The 24,902-nt window shown below is 37.5% G+C and overlaps 1 protein-coding gene across 10 annotated transcripts in view; it reads left to right on the top strand.

Moving 5' to 3' along the window:
- Rnf38 (ring finger protein 38) overlaps positions 1-24,902 on the top strand; it is a 147,568-nt gene that overhangs the window by 108,632 nt on the left and 14,034 nt on the right. For all 10 annotated transcript variants that reach the window (XM_023715928.1, XM_023715929.1, XM_023715923.1 and 7 more), the window contains 6 exons: positions 2,122-2,335; positions 8,364-8,531; positions 10,103-10,273; positions 13,918-14,079; positions 14,650-14,756; positions 16,785-16,869. In XM_023715928.1, coding sequence (XP_023571696.1) covers positions 2,122-2,335; positions 8,364-8,531; positions 10,103-10,273; positions 13,918-14,079; positions 14,650-14,756; positions 16,785-16,869 — 907 coding nt within the window. The remainder of the gene's footprint in view (positions 1-2,121; positions 2,336-8,363; positions 8,532-10,102; positions 10,274-13,917; positions 14,080-14,649; positions 14,757-16,784; positions 16,870-24,902) is intronic.

Consider the following 24,902-nt stretch of genomic DNA (forward strand, 5'->3'; position numbering starts at 1 on the left):
TCTCACTATGCAGCTTGGACTCATAGTGAACCATCTATTTCATCCTCCCCAGCACTGGAATTACAGGCATGTGCCACCACACCCTGACTTGGTCATCAGCTTAGCATTGGTGCAGCATGCCAGACCAGGATTGAACCCTGGCCTCTGCGCTTGCCAAATCAAGTGGTTAGTCCACTAAGCTATCTCACCAGCCCTTAATTTTTTTGAGACAAGGTCTTGCTAAAATGTTCAGGCTGGGCTTCAATTTATAATTTTCCTACCTAAACCTCTCAGAGTACTGAGATTACAGATATATACCTCCACACCTAGCTTGGTAATTATGTTTCCTAAATGTATGCAACAGATTTAATTAGGCAGTGCAGGAAAGATAAGGATGAAAGTCAAGCAATTTGTATATCAGCACAAAGACTTGATCTTAATTTGTGATTAGTTTGAGAACTATTGAAATTATTTTTGAGTAGGGAAGTAATGACAAGCAACAATCTTGAGGAAAAAACACTATTAAAGGAGGCTTTTCAGGTTTGTTGACAAGCTACATTTTTTTTATTTGCTCCCCTCTTGTGGTATTGGGAATTGAAACCAGGGCCTTCATTTTGAGCTACTTGTGTATCCCTTTTTTAATTTATTTTGTGATAGCTTCTTGACAAGTTGCCCACCCTGTGCTAAACTTAGGCTTCTCCTTCAGCCCCTGAAATTACTGAGAGTACACATGTGGACTATCATTCTTGGCTCAGGTTTGGATTTTTTAAGAGACATGCATGATCTCAGTGTACATATTTTCACATTTTGTGACTAGTATTGAGAGTTACTGAGTTTATTTTTGAGTAATTGTTTGAATTCTTCCAATGAGAATGTAATAGGTGAGTATTACAAAAATAGTCAAGGTTCTTGTATACCACACAGAAAGACTTGTCAGACATACACTCTGTAGTACTTAGTAAGCAGCTGTGTTTATTGAAGATTGTGGGACAGGAGCAGCAGAAACAGAAGGGCAAAGCACGAGGCAAAAAGGGTTCAACATCTGAGGCTTCTAGTATTCATAGGATAAGACAAAACTGACCCAGTGCGCCTCTCACCATCTCACTGATAGTAATAATCTACAGCCATTTGCATCATGACCTAAATTTAAGCCTTGAGAATCATTGGGGTGGTAATGTGTTCATGGTTAAAGGGAGTGGCTCACACAATTTCCTTGTTTCTAATTGTGCTGCTGATTTTTAGGATTGTAGAAGCACATGTAATCATTAAGGCAGTGTGGCACTTACAGTTGAATGAAGGGAAGGGAGTGATTCACTCAGCTCTCATTTCTAACTTTACTAGGAACATTTTCAGTTTGGCTCCCATGCTTTTTCATCTTTCACTGTATCCCTATTTTTGAACACTTTCTTAATACCCAGCACTATATTCTGCTCCAGGCTCATCTTGCAGCTTTCCCTGTGCCAGTCCTGAAATTAACCAAGTCTACAGAGAACCTGGTTCTTCTATTACAGAATAGTATTTAGAAGCCAAAATAAGGGGTGATTTGTGCTCTGTTCATAGGGAGTCATTATATCTAGTCTCGTGGAGACAACAAAGCAATAAGATACATTAGTGTACACTAACACACTTATACGCAAATATAAATGTTTCTTTACATAAATATTTTAAAGGACTGTTGAATGTATAAGAAAAATTACCCGTGGGGCCAGGAAGATGGCTCAGTGGAATAAGCACTTCCTGGCAAGTGCAAAGGCCTGAGTTTAATCCCCAGTTCCAGGGGGGAAAAAGAAAGAAAGAAAGAAAGAAAGAAAGAAAGAAAGAAAGAAAGAAAGAAAGAAAGAAAAGGAAAAGAAAGAGAAAAATTACCCATTAAACAGTGACATCTAACATCTGATGAAAGACAGTATTAGACACATACTGTCTTTCATCAGATGTTAGATACGTACTTTAAAATGGAATATATAAACTAAGATTATTAAAACATTACTGGTGACTCTTGTATTTAAAATTTGTGAATTTTTAGAACTGATGCAATAATTTAAGCACTATTCTATTGATAGGTAGCAAAGAGAATAAAATCCCAGTGGATCATAACAACAAATACAGCAGTGACCTTCTTTTTGACATTTTATTGTATTACAGTCCTCCTGTCAGGCGCCAGAGAGGAAGAAGGGATCGTCTGTCTCGACATAATTCTATTAGTCAAGATGAAAACTATCATCATATCCCTTATGCACAGCAGCAAGCAATAGAGGAACCTCGAGCCTTCCACCCTCCGAATGTGTCTCCCCGTCTGTTACATCCTGCTGCTCACCCAACCCAGCAGAATGCAGTAATGGTTGATATACATGATCAGGTAAAATGATGGCAGTGGCAGTTGACTGAGATGTATTCTTTGTTGCAGGTTGGGGGAGGGGAGTAAAGCATACTCAAACTCAGGACCATGCACTTGCCAGGCAAGTACTGTGACACTGACCTATATCCCTGGTCCTATTGCAGATTTTTACATGAAATTTTATGTGAGATTTTCTTCCTTTTTATAATTTTACACATTAAAAAAAATCTGAAAGAAAAAGCACTACCAAAAAATTAATATGAAGCAATAAACAATCAGCAGTTTTTTATTTGTTTTGTTTTATCTTTTGAGACAAGGTCTCACTATTTAGTTTAGGTTGTCCTTTTGCTGTGTAGCCAGGCTGGCCTCAAACTCACAGTGATCTTTCTGTATTAGTTTTTCAAGTACTGGGATTACCAGCATGCGCCACCACACTCAGCAAGTAATCAGTCTTGCAGGTGGTTTAAGACCTATTTGTAGAAGATTATAAAACACTACTGAAGAAATTTAAACTATTTAAATGGTAAATGATGTGACATAGAAGATCCAGTTTTGCAAAAGCTGTCAGTTCTTCAAATTGATACACAGACTATATAGAATTGGTATCGATACCTAAATGAATTTTTAGTAGATTCATTGCTGTAATTTAATGTTGATACTGTCATTTATGAGTGTAAAGACCCACTGCTAGTTGTTTTTATGAAGTTACTGGAACATAGCCAACCACATACTTTTCTGTCTGCCTGTGGGTGTATATAGGGAACTGGATGGCCCACAAACCTAAAATAATTTACTTTTTGACCTTTAAGAAGTAACTACCAACTGACACCTAGAGTAAGAGTCTAGCATCTAGAACAAATGGTTTTTAAACTATAATGTGAATTGAGGATTTTTTTTTTTCTTTTTTTTTTTGGTTCCTCGAATGCCTTCAGGGCACTTTTGGCCAGCGGGAAAGTTGTGAGGTTCGAACTCCAGCACCCTGAGGCTGACAGCTTTGTGGAAGCAGCCACTTAAAGGACTGAGCTAGGGCCAGGCCCCCTATAATGTGAATTGAATTAGCTGGCTAGCAGCAGCAGCACTTAAAAACATTTGGTAAAGAACATATTCCTGTACTGTCTACTAGATTTAATTAAAGAGCTACTACCATGTTACCCTGAAGGAAGATACAAGATGAACAAGATGATTTCTAGTTTTTAGGACATTATGGTGTGTTTCTTGTGACATTATAAAGCTATAGTAATGAAGGCATTTATATCATAGTCATATATGCTATTAAAACAATACAAAGCCCAGAATTAAACCAAATTTTAATTGAGTTGAAAACACATTTATGAATACTTTGTATTTGATATATTATACTGAATGGAGTTGATAGAGAACAAGATTTTTAATAAAGGATGGTAGGTCAATTGCATATTCCAAAAAAAGAAAGAAAAGTAGACCCTTCATATCTTTTACAGAAAGTTAAGCTCAGGTAGATTGAAGACTTAAATGTGAAAGACAAAACTGTAAAGAAAGTTACAGAAATAGTTTTATGGCATTCAGTAGGGAAGACTTTCTTAAGAGGGAAAGTACTAACTATACAGAGAACTAGTGACAAATTATGCTTAAAATAAATTGTGATCTTTGTTAGAAATAAGCATTTATTAAAAAAAAAGAAATAAGAATTTATTGATTCCTTGATTTTTGACAAAGGATGCCAAGGAATTCAAGGAGGAGAAAGGTCTGGGTTACTAAGTTTGAACCTTGGCTCATGTTTTATATCATTTATAAATCAAGTTGAATTCTAGATCTGAGTGTGAAAGATAAAACTTAAAGATTCAGTCTTTATGAGGTATAGGCAAAGATGTTCTAATTAGGACTTCTGAAGTGTTGTAAAGTATTACTAACTTTTTAGATTTCATGAAAATTAAAAGCTTCTACTTACTAAAAAAGTATTTAAAAAGTTAGAACGAGAGAGAGAGAGCGTGCACTTTGTGAGCTGGGGAGATAACATGGTAGTCTAAGTGCCTAACTGGCAAGTACAAGGACCCAGGTTCAATTCCTGGTCTGTGCCAGCCCCCAAACTGGGCATGGTATTACACACCTGTAATTCCAGTGCTGAGGAGGCTGAAACAAGAAAATCACTATGAATCTGAACTGTGTAGCCAGACCCTGTCTCCAATTAAAAAAGATGTGGTCATTGAGAAAATGCGCACTAAGATCATGAGATTTTTATCACTTCCAAGCCATTTGTCTAAGTGGAGATACTATTTTAGATCAACATGATAGGTAAAATCTTAAGAAGACTTAACATTTCATTGCTAGCAGAATTAAACATATAATTGCTTTAGAATACTCAAGGGCCACTTATTTTTTGTGGGGAGGGTAGTACTAGGGATTGAACCAAGAACCTTGTACATGCTAAGCAGATGCTTTTTCACTGATACGGCTTCACCCCCAGTTTTGGGAGGTTTTATTGTTTTGCTTTTTGTAACAAGGTCTTGCTAAATTTCCCAGACTAGCCTCAAAGTTGTGATCGCTTGCTTCTGTTTCCCAAGTAGGTGGGATTATAGGTGTGAACCATGAAGATAGTGAAAAATATACTTAACCAGCAGAAAACTAGGTGGGCATTTATGCCTATATAATATATGTACAACCAAAATAAAAACAGATTATCACAAGAATCAAAGTAGCAGTTCTTTTGGTGAGGGGCATTAGAGAGTGGCTGTACAATCACTTTCTCTAGGAAAGAAACCCTTTAGGAACACTTGTTGTTGAACTCCTTGGGTATGTTGGCAGTGTTCTGCTTATTGACCTAAACAATAGTTATGTGAAGGTGCAGGAGAACCACACCTTGGACAACTCAACAAGATCCTATCTCAAAATAAAAAGATTAGAAAGACTACTATATTTCATTAATTACAAACTATATTATCTTCAAATTTTCACATCTCTGAAGTTGGAGTGCTTCTCACAATATATAGCATTTTAATCTTGATGCTAGCCAAGCAGCGGTTATAACATAGTTGTCATTGCTTGTGTATTTCCCAGTATCAGACTTCTTATAGTTAGATAATTGTATTTGAAGGGGAAGTGAGTTAACATTGTTCTCCAAACAGAAGCAGGAGTAGACCAATTCTAATTACAAACCTCACTTTATTTCATTTGTGGTGGCACAAGCGCCTGCCTGGCAAGTACAAGGTCACGAGTTCTGTTTCCATGTCAAAGAAAAAAAACACTGAACAAAGAATTGCTTCATCACCAACTTCCTTGATGAAGCTGAGCCTCTTGTGGGAAAAAAGTCTACTAAAAACAATCTACTAAAAGGAAAAGTAATTCAGCAGAATTGGACTCTGAAAGTGAAGCAGTATGGGACTAACCACTTTATTTTACTTAGTTTCTTGCTTATGAGTGCTCAGAGTAGTATATGAGCTCAATTAAAATGTATTTAATAAATTTATAAATAAGTCAGGCATAATGATACACACCTATAATCCTGGCAGTCAGGGCAGCTGAAGCAGTAGGATCTCAAGTTTAAGCCCAGCTTGGGTGACTTAGTGAAACCCTATCTCAGGGCAAAAAAAAAGACAAGTATGTATTTAGTTAATTGGGAACATTCTCTTTAGTACATAAAAAATAGTCATACAGTGATGATAGTTTAGATTCAGTAAAATACAGTATTTATGACATTTTATGAGATCAGTAGTTAATTTTAATTTACATTGGTAAAATTCAGCATACATTTAAAGTCATATATAGGAGAGGTGCTTGTGAGCATTGTTTTTGAAAGTTCTGTCTTTCTAATAAAAATAAGTAAATTATGAAGTTCAATCTTAGATACCTGGTTAGCTATGGTGTTCGTGCAGTACTGGGGATGGAACCTAGAGCCTTGTACAGCCTTCCACTGAACTACACTCCAGCCTAAGATTCTAGTCATAAAAAATAGTAGTTGATAAGGTTGCCAGGTTCCAAATTAATGAATAAAAATTAATATTTTAATATTAACTGATTTGATATGCAAATAGAAAAATAAGCTATTACCCATATAACACAACTTACAAATTTATAAAAGAAAAGTGAGGAATACAATTTAGTTAAGAATTGTTTATCTGGTTGGAGGGAAAGTTCTATGGTAGGCACATCTTAGCAGTTGGAAGCCCTAGGACCATCACAAAGCAAAATAGGAGCAGGATTATAGCGACATAATCTTTTGAATTCTTTATGAAATAATGTAAAATTTAATATAGCTCAAGTTTAATACAGTTCAGTATTTATGAAACCTCATCAGTAAAGGAAACCTAGAAGCTATACTCTTAAATTTTTAGGCTAAGGGGCTGGTGAGATGGCTCAGTGGTCTAAAGCACCTACTTAGAACAAGCTAAGCTAAGCAAAGCACAGGGACCGCGGTTCAATCCCCCAGCACCACATGCCAGCCCGCCCCGCCCCCTGGTGGGCTGAACTGCCCCCCCACACACACATACATAAATAAAAAATTAAAAAAAAAATTTAGGCTAACAATATAAAAGACAAAAATATACCATTAAGTAAAGGGTTTAAATTAAAAAAAAGCACAAAAATATTTTTGTTAGATATGACAAGCAATTGATTGCTATCTCTATAATAAAACAACTACAAATGATTGTCAAAGTAGAAAATAGGTAGTGAGCAAAGGCTATATTTACAGAAAATAACAGCTAAATGGCTAAGACTGTTGAAAGATATTCACCCTAAAAAATGCAATTTAAAGCAAGTATGATGACAGCATTTTTTTACTCTTCAGATATGTTAAGCATGCTTTGTAATAAGTCATCTTTGAGTAGAGAAACAGAAGTTAAGCCCCTCATGGTAGTATGACTTTTAGAGTTCTGCAGGTGATTTGGCATTATCTTTCTTGATTAATTAACTGAAAGAGACATGGTCTTGCTGTGTATTTCAGGGTGACTTTGAATTTACTGTATAGCCTAGGCTGACCTCATATTCACAGCAGTCTTCCTGCCTAATCTTCCTTGGTGTTTTGGCGTTTTTTCAAAGCATAAAATACATTTACTGCTTTACCTAGTAATGTCTTTGAACCAGAATTACTAATATAAAACTTTTATAGTTGGGCCTTTTTACAAGAGTGAAAACTTGAATGTCTATGTTATGACAGAACCTTATTAAGGAAACACACTCAAAATACCTGGCTAGTATCAAAAGAACTCTAATAACAGTTGGTATTTCCTATACAGTAACAACAGTTAAAGACACACACCTAGTAAAATAATAAAAAGTAGCGTATATCTTTTTTGTTACAAAAACAAAACTGCTATAGTCACATACATATATGTTCATCTATATATGCTCACAGAGAAAGAGGTAGAAAGGTTGTTACCACTTACTGTCTCAGAGTAGGGAGGATGAGAGAAAAATTGGCTGCAAGGGACATTGATAATTCAATGTATATGTTTTGGTGATGGTGAGTATTGAACTTAAGGGCCTGCACATGCTAGACAAGCCCTCTACATTCTTGACCAAATACAATTTTTTAAGTACTTCTTTCCATTATTTCAGCAGTTGGTGTTTTAAAAAATTGTAGAATGCTAATAGGTATTTTAAAATACAAGCTTTCATTTTTATAAAAGTTACTTTTTAAGTGTTTTCTGTACTACAGAAAGTATGACTATAAGTGTTAAATATTTGTAGATTATTCTCATGCACTTTTCAGGTCTTTTCTAAGAGAAACATTTAACCAGCTCTAGAAGTACTCAGCTTTCCTATACACCAACAATCAATATTTTGGTTGAAAATACTGGAGGAAGCCAATTACATTGACAACCACCAGTAATCCCAGCACTCCCAGGAGGTTGAAGCAGGAGGATCATCATGAATTCAAGATCAGTCTAAGCTGCATAGTGAGTTCAAGCAGCATGAATCTGCACAGCCAGACTTTGTCTCAAAAAAATACTGAAAGAAGTGCATTATGAAAGTCTATGCCACTTAGGGTTTTATGATTAAGTGCCCACATGTTAATTTTCAGTAGTTAACATTGTATCTGAATAACTGAAATGACAGTTTTCTTCCCTGATAGCTCCATCAAGGAACAGTGCCTGTTTCCTATACAGTAACAACAGTGGCACCACACGGGCTACCACTCTGCACAGGCCAGCACATCCCTGCTTGCAGTACACAACAGGTCCCAGGGTGCTCTGTGGTTTTCAGTGGACAACACCTCCCTGTCTGTAGCGTGCCTCCTCCAGTAAGTCTGTGCTTTTGTTCTCATTATGTTACTGTAAGCACGTCAACTTTGGTTTTGTGATTTAAAATTCAGTCTTCTTTCAGAATGGCTTAAATGCCTTGTATAATCGATAAGAGATTATCTTTGTAGCTTTACTTCAAAATAAGGGTAAATTTTGTTGCAAGAGAATTTAGCATGATTTCACTGGCCATTTAATAACACTAGTTTTAAAAAGCGATCTGTGGACTAAAATCTGCCACAAATGATTCCAGCAAGTGTGAGCAGAGACCCGGAACAGTGCATTCAGACATCCCACAAAGCAGGACTCTGGAAAATTGACACGTGCCACCACCTGGCATTCACTTGTGGCAATTACTAGCTTTTTACAGTTTTCTTAATCAAAAGTAAAAATTTCAGATATTCTAGTTCTGCTTTCTGTTTTAAAAATCACTGCTTCAATCCACTTCAAGATAAAATAGTGATACTTTTATATTAATTTATATATTTGAATATGTGATATCAAACTACGTTTATCCCTGTATCAACACTTTATAATTAAAATCAGATAAAGGTTGGCATGCAAACAACTGCAATGTTCAGTAGTTAATGGTCTCACTTACGGGATTTTTAATGGGTACTTTGAGGACCTTGTGTTCCTCACTGTAGGAAGCCTGTGATGAAAATGATATCCCTAGTTTTTAGGTGCTATCTAAAAAGTTAAATCACTTGCTTAATGTCTGAAACAATAAATATGGGAAGAGCAGAGATTCACATTCATTTCTTTCTGCCTCTGACTTTCATGCTTTACCCTATAATCTACTGATCCACATTTCAGCCTCCTTATTGTCACAAATGAAGGTGCTAAAATCTGGAGGATCTAAGTGATTTGACTAAAGATGTTCAAAGAAAAACTTTTGGCAAAAATCTGTAATGCTAATATCCTGGTCAGAATGTGAAGTTAGAGCAAACGTAACACATACTGGTAATGATTTAACCCAGTAATTTATCCAAGGTAGGTTTCTCATAATAACCGTTTTGTGAATTTGTCAACTTAAAGTACTGAGACTATAATTAACTGTGAATTGTGCTCTTTTTTTTTTTTTTGCTCCTCAAATGCCTTCGGGCTGGAGTGCTGTGAGGATCGAACTACAGCAACCTGAGGCTGATAGCTTTGTGGAAGCAGCCACTTAAAGGACTGAGCTAGGGCCAGGCCCCCTGTGCTCTTATTTTTAAACAAAATCCTGGAAAGAAAAAATTTTCTAAGATTGAAAAGAATTTTTTAGACTAGTTGTAGTAACTACTATATCTTCAACCAACTAGGAAGTTTCTTTTCTATGTAACACTCCCTCACCTCCCCCCATGCACACAGGCTTTTAAAGACTAAAAGATGCTTTGACTTGTTTTGAAGAACTATATAAAGTTTATTAAACTAGTTACCAGCACTTATTAGTAGATGCAAAAATACAGTGTATTTCATTAATACGTTACTCAAAGAAAAAGTATGGCAACAATTTTAATCTTGTATTTCTGTAATTGTATTTTTAATTTATGTATTCTGATATTTTTAACCAAAACAATGATTTCTTTTACAGATGCTTCAGGCATGTTCAGTTCAGCACTTACCAGTACCATATGCTGCATTCCCACCCCTAATTTCTAGTGATCCATTTCTTATACATCCTCCTCATCTTTCTCCCCATCATCCTCCTCATTTGCCACCACCAAGCCAGTTTGTTCCTTTCCAAACACAGCAATCACGATCAGTAAGTATCTCTCTCCTGTCTTTAACTTTCCCAGAATGTTTAGACCAGGCAAGTTAGTAAATATAAGTTGGTGTCATTTAAATACTGTGTAACTTAGGCATTCTACAGGTCTTAAAAGAATTAAAGATTCCAGACATAAATTAATATGAACATGTTTAAGTTTCCACCAATTTGAACCATGGGTGATACTTACCTGGCTGTCCCATTGGGAGGCTTGTACTGTTGGTGGCACAAACTGATCTAATAGCTTTTATTGGCCTTTTTACTAATAAAATTAAGTAAATCTGCCAGATGGGATAGTCATGCGTGTACTACTCGTGGTTCAAGCCTCCTGGCAGCAAGAAATATAAATTACAGCTCTATGAATTATGATGCTGTTGTAAACATGTTAGCTTGAATTCACCTTGTTCTTCCTTAATTTTTTTTTAGTTATCTTAATGTCATCTGTCTAGTTTGAATTGGTGTTATTTTTCTTATCTGCAGTCCTTTTGCAAAGTACATTTGAAGAAAATTCTTAATTGTACAGTTTTCCCCTTTTATGTATGGCTAAATTAGAAAATTAAAGTATTATAAAATTGTTAGCATTTAGTACTAGAATATTTTTGTTCATTTATTTTTGGCGGAACTGGGGATTGAACTCAGGCCCTTGCGCTTGCCAGGGAAGCGCTTATTCTACTGAGCTATCTCCCCGGCCTATTTTTGTTCATTTAGTTGCATAAATTAATCCTCCTACTTTATCACTATGTTCTAATGAAAGCTATGTTATATTAACATAGTTAATTCTGCCCTGAACTACATACTATTCTGGAGGACTGGTATAGGTAAATACTGTATAAGTTAAAGGGGAAGCCGGTTGGGCCAGGGAGATAACTCAGTAGAATTAAGTGCTTGCCTGGCAAGCACAGGGTCCTGAGTTCAATCCTCGTACTACAAAAAAAAAAAAAAAAAAAAAAAGCTGGGGGCGGGAGCCACAGGAAAAAGGTCTGTTCTGGCATAATCGGCACCTAAACCATCAGAGAATAAGGAAAAACAGAACAGAGCCTAGTTTAAGACTGTCTCTGTGAAGGGAACTTGACCATCTGTGATAGCAGAGCCTAACAGTTGTTTGCTAGAGATTTATGTGCTGTACTGATAACTTCATTACTTTTCTTGTTGCTGAGACAATAACCAACACCCAAAGTTAAAGGGGGGAAAGTTAGGGGCCAGGGAGATAGCTCAGTAGAATAAGCACTTGCCTGGCAAGCACAAGGTTCTGAGTTAAATCCCTGATACTGAAAGAAAAAAAAAAATCATTTAGCTCAGTTTGTGGAGATATCAATCTGTGGTTGGCTAGCTGCAAGGCAGAATGGCACATAGCAGAGGAGCAATAGTTCATGGTGGCAAAAGACAGCACAAACTATGGGGAGTTGAAAGGGGTGCTTCTTCTCTCCCTTATATTGTATCTAGTCTACTAGGATTAGCATGGTGCTAATCCAGTCAGTGAGTTGAACCATCAGTTACCATTCTTAATCCCAGCATTGCACTAGGAATCACTCACTCACACACTATATTCAACTACCTCTTTAAAAAAAACCTATAACTGCATGAGGCTTTGGGAGATATCTAGACACACCCAAGGGTGCACACACTTGTCTGTTTAGAAAACTATAGAAGCAATTATGATAGAAGTTTTACTCAACTTAAGAAAATATCTTCTTGAAATCAGGAAGGAAAGTCAGTGTGGTGGTACATTCCTATAATCACAGCACTTGAGAGGTTGAGGCAGGAGAATTGGGGAACTGAAGCAGGAGGATCATTGGGAATTTGAGGCCAGCCTGGGCTACAAAATGAGCTCAAGGCCAGCCTGAACTGCATAGAGAGATCCTACCTCAAAAAGACAAAAAAGAAAAAATCAGAAAGAAATCATGCCAAGTGTTTTCACAATCTTAGCTTCCTATGTCTACAAATTCAGAGTTGAAATGAAACTTAGCTATTGCATATATAAGTTTGGAATTCTTTGAAAGGTTCAGTTGTATGGTCAAATTAGAATGTATATTCCCTGGTATTGTCAGGCCTTGTAGTTTCTCCCAAACATGCATAAGTAATTAGTTATGTTTAGATGAAGTGTTGTTATTCTGTAACTTATGGAAGAAATCACACTAACATGTAAAAGTAGGTATGAAAAATCAATAGTGTCAATACTAAAATGTGTACACAAGTTTATAGCAACATTATTCTAGTAGCTAAAAAAGTAGAAACAGTCCAAATATCCATCAACTGATTAGTGAACACAGAATGGTATTTCTGTATTGTATGTAGATATAATCAGAAAAAGAAGTGAAGTATTGATGCAGTCCACAAAATAGATAAACCTTTTAAACATGCTAAGCTAAAATGAAGCTAGCAGGCCGGGGAGATGGCTCAGTGGAATAAGCACTTCCCTGGCAAGTGCAAGGGCCTGAGTTCAATCCCCAGTTCCACCAAAAAAAAAAAAAAAGTAAAAAAAATAAATAAATAAAGTAAAATGAAGCTAGATATAAGGGCCACAATTTATATGAAATATTTAAAAAAGGCAAATCCTTAGAAGCAGAAAAGTGACTTAGGCAGGAATAGGTAGTAACTGCTAATATGCATTTTTGTTTGTTTTAATTTATTTATTTTAGTTTTTGAGACATGGCTTTGCTGTGTAGTCCAGGCTGGTCTTGAACTCACTGTGCAGCTTAGATTGGCCTTGAATTCAGAATGATCTTCCTACCTTGATCTGCTGAGCGCTGGGATTATAGGCATATGCCACCACACCCAGCTTCAACAGCTTATTTTATAGGTTGATGAAAATACTCTGGAAGTAGTGATGATGATATCATAATTCTGAAAATACAATCCAGTGAGTTATACTCCTTTTATAATATGTAAATTATGCCTCTAAACTTTTTTGTTTGTTTGTTTTTAAAGAAAATACATAGCACTGTTACTTCATGAACTGAGTACACTTTTTTGGGGTTGGGGGTCTTTGAGACAGAATCTCACTATGCAATTCAGGCTGGCCTTGAATTCGTAATAATTCTCTTCCTCAGCCTCATGCACATTCCACCACACCCAGCTAGCAGTACACTTTTGAAGTAGGCTATTCACATGTCAAATGCCAAAACTAGGTTCAGCTTAAATTTATCTGAAAGTCACATTGCTGATTGGTGACAAATGTCAGAGTTCATAGTCTACCTATTACAGCATAATACTGCTGTATAGCCATGCCATTTAGCCATGTTTCAAATTTATAAATATATACTACATTCTGTTTCAGCTGTAGAAGGTTAAATGTTTGATTTTTCTTTCCAGTAGGTTGGGACTCCATGACTGTAAAAGTAATTTTAACTTTCATGTAATTGGCTTACTGTGTGACCCCCCCTTTTGAAAGGAAGTTCAATAAAATGTATCCCACAATGGATAATGTCAATGTTTAATAACATGTTTCAGAGACTTACTGAAAATAAAGGTAGAGTTTACCATAGCTTATGCCCACCTATGTGAGTTTTTGGATTGATGTCACTATGAAGAGATGCATGCCTTAAAGGCACATTTTGAAATAAATTTTTATTAATAATGCAAAATTGATCTAAACACTGGAAGTATGTATGTGATATATTTACCCTCCCTTCTTTCCACAGCCTCTGCAGAGGATAGAAAATGAAGTGGAACTCTTAGGAGAACATCTTCAAGTAGGAAGTTTTACTTATCCCCCATCAGCCCATCCCCCAACATTACCTCCATCAGCTCCTTTGCAGTTCCTGACACATGATCCTTTGCATCAGGAGGTGTCCTTTGGAGTAGTAAGTTTTTATATGTTGTTGTTTTTATTATTTTGATAATTTATTTGCTTTGAGTTGTTATCATTGAACATTCTCAGAATTTTAAGTATATTCTCAAAAGCCTTTAGTTGGAAAAATTGTTTTCAACTCCTTGTTATGTTTAGATTAACATTTAAGAAATGCTAAGTAGCACTTTAGCAATGAACAGCTTTTTTTCTTTTTTTTGTTTAGTTCCAAAATTTTAATATAGGTGTGTTAACTCAGCAAAATATTCCAAAAGAGTCCAGTAGTCCGTAATAGTATTGGGTCTTTCACTTGACTGGCAATATCAGAAATTGTTGACCTGAGTCCCCCACAGCTCAACATAACACCATGGCTTTATTCTTATACTTCGTTTTTATACTTTTCTGCTGGGTGGTTAAGACCAAGATAAAGCAAGACCTATGCAACAAAAGTTGTAGCTTTTGGGTCTGATAAGGTAGCAATGAACAGCTTTCTAAACTTTTAAAAATCAAGAGGTTTTATTGACAGGTTAATTATTTATAAATGTGAAATGGTCTTAAATTCTTTTAACATTTTTTCCACCTACAGCCTTATCCTCCGTTTATGCCTCGGAGGCTCACAGGACGTAGTAGATATCGGTCCCAACAGCCAATACCACCTCCTCCTTATCATCCCAGTTTACTACCATATGTGTTGTAAGTTCCTTTTTGCTTTAAAATTCTGAAGATTAGAAACCTTGAAATTGTTTTGTTTTGTGAATTCCTTCTCTGTGATCTATAGCTTAGTATGTGTTAGATACTGCTTTTACTTAAGTCTTAAGGAGTTAGGGTTGAAGAGTCAGATAAGAGCAGAAAACCAAGGATATAGGGGAAATGGGGGAGGAAAAAAGCTCTGAATCAGAAAGTAAGTTTAAACAAATGAAGAGGCAGAAGAGATTTTACAGCTAGTGTCGCTTGGAATCATCTTTGACTGTCTAGCTTTTGATACTGTTTCTCTTGGGGAAAAGACAAGAGATTATGTTATTCGTGTGTCTTAGAACAATTTTATTAGAATTATGTTTGTAACAAGCCCTCATGGCCTAAACAGAGTAGTTATTTCTCTCATATATTGAAGCCTAAAAGAAGGCTATTCCAGAACTACTGGTTGACTGTGTGACAATGAGAAATGGTTTTATCATAGTCACAATCTTTAGGCTTCTTGTCCATGATCTAATACAGCTTCTCAGGATCTAGCCATCACATCCATATTTTAGCTATCAAAGTGCTTACCTGCTTCTCTTGCGGATATAAGCAGCATTTATTATTCTGGCCTCTGTTGGCGAGAATTTGTTCACTTAGGGTGGTCTTAATACTAGAAAACCATTTGCCTATAGCCTATTGTTGTGGTAGTTTGAGCCTCCTCTCTTCTCGTCTTGCGTTTCTTTTTGTCTATCTTAAACTCGTCTTTGTTCATAAAATGTTCTTATTTGCTGTCTTTTGTATTTCCATATAAAATTTAAAATCATTGAGCGAGGCATGGTAGTGCCTGTAATATCAGCACTTGGAAGGAAGGCTGGGGCAGGAGGATTACTGTGAGTACAAGGCCAGCCTGGGCTACCTAGTGAGAGCCTATCTCAATATTTAAAGAATAAAAATGGAGGCTGGGAGATAGCTCAGTAGAATAAGCGCAAGTTCCTCAGTTCAATCCCCGGTATGGATGGATGGATGGATGGATGGATGGATGGATGGATGGATGGATACAAAATCATTGGCTGGGATGGTAGCTTGTTCAGTGATGTGTAGTGCCTTTGCATGCTCAACTGAAGCTTAGAGTTTAATCCCTATTATCACCACTTAGGCCAGGGATATAGCTCAGTGGTACATGGACCTACCTGGCAAGTGCAAGGTCTTGAGTTCAGTTCCTGGTACTGAGAAATTAAAAGAAAAATCTCACCAGCCAGTCATAAGTACATAGTTTTACTCAGTATCTCAGAAGTTACAACTTTTAAAAAGTTTTTTTTTTTTTTTTTTTTCTGTTTTGAGATCCTAGGATTTTGGTAGAGATTATATCAGATCTGTAGATCAATTTGGGGGGATTGATAACAATATTGAGTCTTACAATTTACTTAGCTGTATATTACTGTTTATGTTTGTTTTTATCTTTTTGAGACAGGGTCTTGCTCTGCAGTTCAGGCTGGCCTTGAGCTCACTTTGTAGGCCAGGCTAATCTTAAATGTGCAACAATCCTCTTGCCTCATCCTCCCAAGTGCTGGGATCACAGGCATTGCCACCATACCCAGCTTACCTTAGTGATTTTTGCTTTTACTATCAGCTTTTGTTTCTTTTGTATTTTTTAGGGGAGGGTCTTACAGGGTCTACAGGGTGCTCAGGGTCTCACTACTAGATCAGACTCAGTGATCCACCTGTTTACGGCCTCCCAAGAGCTGGGGTTACAGGCACATGCCACCATGCCCAGTCTCAATTGCCATCTCAGCGCACCCCAGGGATGGGGCCAGCACAGCCGGCCTGGGGATCAAACCCCCAGCCCTTGCGCCTGCTTGCAGTCGCTTTAATCCTCTGAGCTATTTGGCTGGCTCTTGTAATTCTAATAAAGTCAGCTCTTCAGAAGAGTTGCCACTGATGTACTTCTGTTCTTCATCCCTGTAACACTGGCTTTTGTCCTTTCTGACCTGTTCATTGAATTAGTGTACTTGCATACTAATGCTCTGGTAATTTTCACTGCAGATCAATGCTTCCAGTGCCACCTGCAGTAGGCCCAACTTTCAGCTTTGAATTGGATGTAGAAGATGGAGAAGTAGAAAATTATGAGGTGAGTAAATGAAAATGATTGTTGTATAAATGCAAGTATTGTACTCAACTGTTTCATTTGATTAAATATTAAGTAAACATATGCATTACAAGATTCAGATATGTCATAAAAATGTTCAACTGCTATTTGAACATGTCATATGTCTGGTAATAAATAGGTAGACTTTGATACTCTAATTATTAAGAGTTATACACAGTTCCAGTGAGAGTGCAAACTAGAAAATGATGAGTTCTGGTTAGGTGTTCTAAACAGATTTTTTTCTTTTCCTGAAAATACTTTATGGAAATAGAAACATTTGAGCTAGATCTTGAAGAATGGGAATATTTCCTCATGTTTAAGATTGAGACAGGGAAGATAACATTATTGAGGAATAGAATATAATCTGTAGCTAATGTGAAGAGGGAAAGTTCATTTAGATGCACTTGAGTGCTCTGCCAAGTGTTTTGGTCCTTTTATGATACCAAGTCTCTCTTAAGAGTCAAAACTCTGCTGGTATGTAGGGAACAGGTGAGGGCAGTTATTGTAGTCAGGGTTTATAAGAGAATAGATTTAATATAGGGCACACAATTTATAGGATTATTTTATAATATTCACCCAAAGAGTCAAATGCAGAAGTTACCAGTATCTGTCCACACTAGAGACCTAAGAATCCAGTGGAGGGCCTCTATCTCCTGGCAGTGTCTTGCAGTGTAGTTGGAGGACTGAAGCTCACAATAGTGTCTCATGCAAGTCTGTATCAAACATCTGCCCCAGGAAGACCCAAAGGTCAGTGGTGTAAGCTAGAAAGTTGGCACCAGTGGGACGAAGGATCTGTGTCAGCGGGCTGAGGGATCTGCACTATAGCTGGGAAGCTTTGCTAAAGTAAGGGCCATCATGGGCTCTCTGAAAAGAACTACAGCCGTCCTCAGCAACAGCAAGGTCCTAAACTCATTGTGGCGATGCAAATAGCTTAGTTCATATCATGAAAGCTACCATGCCAAGGTCTTCCAGGAGGTTCAGCAGTACCCTCCTTCTCTCTAGTTCTTTTTATGCTTTTGGAAACAATCCTCATGTAGGTGCTCCACACCCAGCACCACACTAGTTCAATTCAGCTGGATATTTCAAGTTGGCCATCATTTGTCAGTCCACTACAGAAATATTAATAAAATGAGAAGGCAGCCTATAGATTAGGAGAAAATATTGGTAAGCCATATATCTAAGAAGGGGTGAAAATCCAAAATATATAAAGAACTCACACAACTCAGAAAAAGTTAAAGTGATTTAAAATGGGCAAAGAACCTCTATAGATATTCCTCAAAAGAAGACAAAATAGGGCAATGGGTAGATAGGCACTCACCATCATGGATAATCAGGGAAATGTACATCAAAAATCACAATTATGCCCTCAAACCTGTTAGTACTGCTATTATCAAATGAGGTAAGTGTTGCTGAAAGTATAAAGAAAGAATCCCCACAACAGTCATAGTAAAAATATGAATAGGGAGCTAGCTCAGTGGTTTAAGCACCTGCCTGGCAAGCAGGGTCCTGAGTTTGATCCTTGGTACTGGAAAAAGAAAAAAGAGAAAAATTAAAAAATATGAACAGATACAGCCATTATGAAAAATAAAAAATACAAGAACTACCAGCAGTATGACCCAGGAACCTCTTGCTAGGTATGTACCCAAAGGAAACAAAAATCAGTGCGTTGTAGGCAAATCTGTGTTCTTCACAGCATTATTCATAATAATCAAGATATGGTTGAATAATCATTGATGAGTGGGTAAAAATTTGCAGTGTGTATAGATAAAATAGATTCAAGGGAATATAACTCAGCCTTTAAAAGAGTATTACTATTTGACAGCAGATGAAAATAGAAGTTGAGAAAAAGTACTGTATGATCTTAGTTACATGTGAAATCTTAAAGTCAGATACATAGAGTATAGAAATTTGATTAGAGGATATGCAGAGAAGGAAATCAAATGGTACAAACTTGTTATTTTGAAAACAATCTAGAGGTGTACATCATGAAAAATACAGTTAATGTACTGTATACTGAAAATCTGAGTGTAGTTTTGGTACTCTTACAACAACAACAAGAACAAATTAACAATGGGAGGTGATAGACTAATTTGTTGACTGAGCAGTCATTTTACTGAATATGTATATATCTAGCCATTGTATTTTACACCTTAATAAATACAATGAGAAGGCCGACCTGATAGGTCAGCGGACTAAAGCACCTGCTTTGGCAGAGTACAGCAGCTAGGATTTAATCCCTGGTGTGCCTTGCTGGCCCGGATGCACTGAAGCAATTGAGACTGGGTGTGGTCACACGCACCTGCAATCCCAGTACTTGGGAGGCTGAAAACAGGAGAGTCACTACTAGTCCTATGTAGTCAAACCCTGTAGACCCTGTCCTAAATAAAGAAAAAGTTAAAAAATGCATGCATGCATACATACAAACAAACAGACAAACAATAAAAAATACAGCTCTGGGGCTGGTAAGAGATAGCTTGGTGGTCTAATCCTGCATGACGAGCACAAGTACCTGGGTTCAATCACCAGTACCGCGTGCTGTGCTGGCCACCAAAACCAGGCATAGTGATGCATGCCTGCATTGTCAGCTGGGGAGACTGAGGGCAGGAGGATCACAACAAGTCCGAGCTGCATAGTGAGACCCTATACCAAATACATACATACATACATACATGCATACATACATACAGCTCTGAAAAATACTTTTAAACACTAGAGTCAAAGGATATAATCCTTGCATGATCATTGTGCTGTCAGGGGTGAGGGTAAGAAGGTTGTGTAAGAAGATGCTTTATAAGAAGACTAGACCAAGTGTCATGGCACACGCCTATAATCCCAGCACTTTTGCTGAGGCAGGAGGTTCGTTGTGAGTTTGAGACAAGCCTAGGCTACAAAGTGAGCTCAAGCCTAAATTACAGAGTGAGACCCTGTCTCAAAAAGGACTGTAATAGCCTGTGAAAAATTCAGAATCATAGATGCCATTAGGTCCAATAAATGATATTATCAAACCTAAGTGGTGTTGATCTTGTGTTTCCTGAGTTAGGAATGTTAAATGTGTAATTTGTTGGTTAGAAAACAACTTTGGATTTAAATGTATTTTCGTAATTGATCGTGATTCTGTATTGTTAGCTATCTTTGTCTCTAGTTTCACAGTATGAACATTGGAACTGGTTTTTTAAAGGCAAATTGAAGCTGGGGACAGAAGAAAGATACAGTCTTGAGCCACCACCACCACTCCCTACACCTGTACTGGGGATTATATATAGGGACTTGTGGATGCTACACAAGCTCTGTATTACTGTAATGCCACACCACTAGATTCCATTTCTTGAGAGAGAAAAGAGCTATAATAATTTCCTGATTTGTTTCTACATTGTATACAATAGTAAGAATAGGAGTTATTTTCTTTCAAAGTAATTTCTCATGTCATGTTAGTGAAATAAATAGCTGGTCATATGTGTATCAGTGGAAAAAAGTGTTGGAATTGCAGTATAACAAAAATATCTTAATTTGGCTTTGGAATCCCTTTCTAAACTATATTTTTAGGTTGAATATTTTGATGTCGCTGTGGTCATCCTTTCAGGCAGTTAAATGATAATACTTATTTTTATAGTTTACTCTCATAGTGTAGCTCCTAATCATTCCCTAGTCCTGACTTACTGCAAAGTACTCACTGGTTGTTTTTTTTTTTAGTCCACCTAATACATTTTTGTCTTACTGTAATGTTTTTATTTCCTGTGATGCTTCTAAGATCTTTCTTTGTTCCTCTGTTTTGATATTGTAGCATAAAAATAGTTTGTTACTGGGGCCGGGGAGATGGCTCAGTAGAATAAGTGCTTGCCTGGCAGCAAGCCCAAGTGTCTGAGTTCAATCCCTGGTTCTGCCAAAAAAAAAAAAAAAAGAGTTTGTTATGAGCAGCATTTCTAGGCTGCCAATAAATCTCTTCCTGTTTGTTTTTATGATACATAAGCACCTGCCTTCAATTGTCTTCTGTATAGCATTGTATAAGTTGATGGAAGGCTTAACCACCATCCAGTAAGCATTTAATCAGCATATTTTTAAAATTTTGTTTATGTATGTATGTATGTACTGGATCAAGTCAAGGGACACTATATCCTTAAGTTACAGTCTCCTTAAATTTTGAGGCTGGTTGTGGTATCACATACCTGCAATTACAGCACTTGGGAGGCTAAGGCTGGAGGATCACTGTAAGTTTGAGGCCAGCCTAGCATACATAATGAGTTGAAGGCCAGCATGGACTACAAAGGGTAACTTTGGCTCCCAAAAGTAAATAGTTGCCCAGGCTAGACTGATACTTACAGTCCTACGTCTATCTTGCTTAGAATTACAGGTATGTGCCACCATTCCCAGCAGCATCAATTTTTTTTTCTTTTAAATTGTTGCTTTATTTCAACAACAATAGTTAATTGAGTGTACCATCTTTTAATATTTAGCAGGATTGGGGTTGGGTTATCAAAAGAGGAGCAATTTAGATGATCTAGTTCTCCAAATGAAGTTGTCAAAAAAGAAAAGCTATGGAATCATCATGAAAACACGGAGTTACTACAGTGTTTTTTAACTTGGGGAAAATTTGGGGTTTTTTCTTATTGATTGTTGCTGTTTCTTTTTATACCCATTCTGTTATCTGTGGCAGCTTAAAATTTGGAGAAAGGCGGTCCATCAAAGGCAGTGTAATTGTAGAAAAACCAAATAAAAGTCATTTCCCACTGGGGAAAAGGCCCGCAGGACCCCTCCAGACCAAAACTCAGGCACGCCATGTGAGTGAGACCCTCTACCGCGGCCTCGGAACCCCTCCACGCCTCCAGAGCCCCTGCCCCCAAGCCCATCAAGTGAGTTGAGAATTTCTGTGAAGCTCTTGGAACCCCCAGATCTAGCCCAGCCTAGGCCCAGCAAGTGTGTGGGAGAGCTTCCAGCTTCCCTGTGCCAGTGGGACCTCTCCGGACCAAAATTCAGGAATGCCGCATGAGTGAGACCCCCTACCGTGCCCTGAGACCCCTCCATGCCCCAGAAGCCCCCGCCCCCAAGCCTGCCGAGTGAGAACTTCTGTGACGTTCTCGGGACCCCCCCAGATCCAGCCCAAGTCCAGATCCAGCTAGTGTGTGGGAGAGCTTCTGCGCTCCCCTGTGGCCCCTGGGACAGGGGCACAACAGAGGGGCACCATAGGTTCATTGTTGTGCCAGAAGAGCACAACAGGTTCACTTCCAAGGACTGCAGCAAGAAGGAGCTGAACACAACAGCTGGACCCAGGCCAGGCATAGCTGGATAAACTCAAACTTAATAGATCTGCACCCGGATTTCAGTAGGTGTTAAGGTTATAACAGCACCAAAACTCTACACCAAAGGTCAGAAGTCAGTGCTATACGAATGACAAAGACAAGGAGCAAAATCTCAGGCCTCGAGCCCACCCAGAACAAGTGCAGAGGATACTAGCTCAGGTGAAATGAATGAATTAACAGCATCAGAAGTAAAGAAACAACAGCAGAAAGGTATAGAGGAACTCAGAGCAGAATTCCTGAAATGAAAGAAATCTCTGAATTCATAGCATCTAAAGAATCAAACAGAAACATAAAGAATAAACCCAATCTGTAAAAAACTCTGCAGTAAAAGAATTAATAACTGCTTCTAAAGAAGACATTGATTTAAAAAAAAAAAAAAAAAAAAAAAGAGGAAATTAGAAATATGACAGATTTCTTCAATGAGCAATACAGGAAAGAAATAGCATGAAGAGGAGTCAAAGAAACGTAGAGGACCTTAAAATCTCAACCACAAGCCTGCAAAACCATTTGAGTGAAAGTGAAGACAGAGTTTCAGATCTTGAAGACGCTGGTGCAACTAGTGCAAAGTTAAGAAAGGATCTCTCAAAAACAACTAGGATACAGGAAAAAAAATAATCTATCACCTGCAAGACGATGCAAAGATAAACAATGTGAGACTAATAGGCATCAATCAGAAAGATGGAGTCAATACAAATGATATAAAAAAGAATATGGGCAGAAGTAATAACGAAAAACTTCCCTAATACGAAGAAACAAACTGACATTCAGGTAACCAAAGCATACAGAACACCAAATAACTTCAACCCAATTAAGAACACACCAAGACATGTAATAGTCAAGATCACATTCAAAGGAAAACCCATCAGAATTACAGCCAACTTCTCTTCACAAACCATGAAGGCAAGAGCATGGAGCAGAGTACTTCAAGTCGTCTATTAGAACAAATTCCAGCCCAGACAACTATACCCTGCAAAACTCTCTTTCAAGTTTGATGGAGAAGTGAAATACTTCCATGACAAAGAACAACTAAAGAATTTCATGGTGACAAAGTCCAACACTCATTCATGTTCAAAGTCCTACAGAACATTGGAATAGAAGACCTCTACTTCAGTTTGATAAAAGCCATCTATGACAACTCAGTGGTTAATATAATTCTAAATGGGGAAAAACTGAAATCTTTTACTTCTCAGATCTGGTACAACGATGTCCTCTATCACCACTATTCAATATAGTTTTGGAATCATTAGCTAGAACCATTAGGCAAGATAGAAATAAAAAGAATAAGAATAGGTAAAGAGGGGGGCTGGAGAGATGGCTCAGTGGTCTGAAGCACCTACTTGGAACAGGCTTAGCAAAGCATCAGGGACCGCGGTTCGATTCCCCAGCACCACATGCCAGCCAGCCCCACCACGGGCTGAGCTGGCCACACACACACAGCTCGCTCTCTCTCTCTCTCTCTCTCTCTCTCTCTCTCTCTCTCTCTCAAATAAATAAATAAATTCTAAAAAAAAAAAAAAAAAGAATAGGTAAAGAGGAAGTTAAATTATATCCAGATGACATGTTACTTTACTTGGAAGACCCAAAAGTCTCCACCAAGAAGCTACTAGAATTTATACACAAATTCAGTAGCATAGCAGGATACAAAGTCAGTACTCAAAAGTCAATAGCATTCCTCTACACAAATAACAAACACACTGAGAGGGAAATTAAAGAAGCAATAACTTTTACAATAGCACCCTGGAAAAGGAAATATCTTGGAATTCACTTAACTAAAGAAGTCAAAGATCTTTTTACAAAAAATTACAGCACTAAAAAAGAGATTGTAGAGGGTTTCAGAAAATGGAAATATATTCCTTGCTCCTGGATAGGAAGAACCAACATCGTGAAGATGGCCATACTCCCAAATGTTGTACAGATCTAATGCAATCCCTGTGAAACTACCACCAACATACCTCCCAGATCTAGAGAAATCATTCCTGAAATTTATTTGGAACCAGAAACGACCTAGAATAGCAAAGGCAGTCCTGGGCAACAAAGACAAGGCAGGAGGCATTACAATTCCTGACTTGAAATTATACTACAAAGCTACTTTGATAAGATCAGCATGGTATTGGCAACGAAATAGACCTGAGGATCAATGGAATAGATTAGAAGATGCAGAGGCCTCTACGAACACACTCAGCCAACTGATCTTTGACAAAGGGGCCAAAAAGATAGCCTCTTTAACAAATGGTGCTGGAAAAACTGGCTCTCTACAGGCCAAAAACTAAAACCTGACCCAGGTCTGTCACCATGCACTACGCTAAAGTCAAAATGGATTAAAGATCTAAACATTAAAACAGAAACACTAAATCTGAAAGAGAAAGGAGGAGGAACTCTTGAAGACATAAGGGTAGGCAAAGAGTTCATGAACAAAAATCAAATCGCACAGGTAACACTTGAAAGAATTAACAACTGGGACCAACTCTTATTGAGAAGTTTTTGCACGTCAAAAGAAATTACCAACAAAGTGAAAAGATAGCCCACAAATTTGGAAAAAATCTTGAATAGTAAGCACTCAGATGAAGGTCTGCTCTCTAGAATTTGTAAAGAACTAAAAAACATTAGGGCCCCTAAGTTTAAAGACCCAGTCCACAAATGGGCATCCAAGATGAACACACACTTCTCAGAGAATGAAATTAAAGAAGTGAATAAATATATGAAAAAATGCTCCACATCACT

Source organism: Octodon degus, unplaced genomic scaffold (genome assembly GCF_000260255.1).
Source record: "Octodon degus isolate 3935 unplaced genomic scaffold, OctDeg1.0 scaffold00045, whole genome shotgun sequence".
In the NCBI taxonomy this organism is placed as follows: domain Eukaryota; kingdom Metazoa; phylum Chordata; class Mammalia; order Rodentia; family Octodontidae; genus Octodon; species Octodon degus.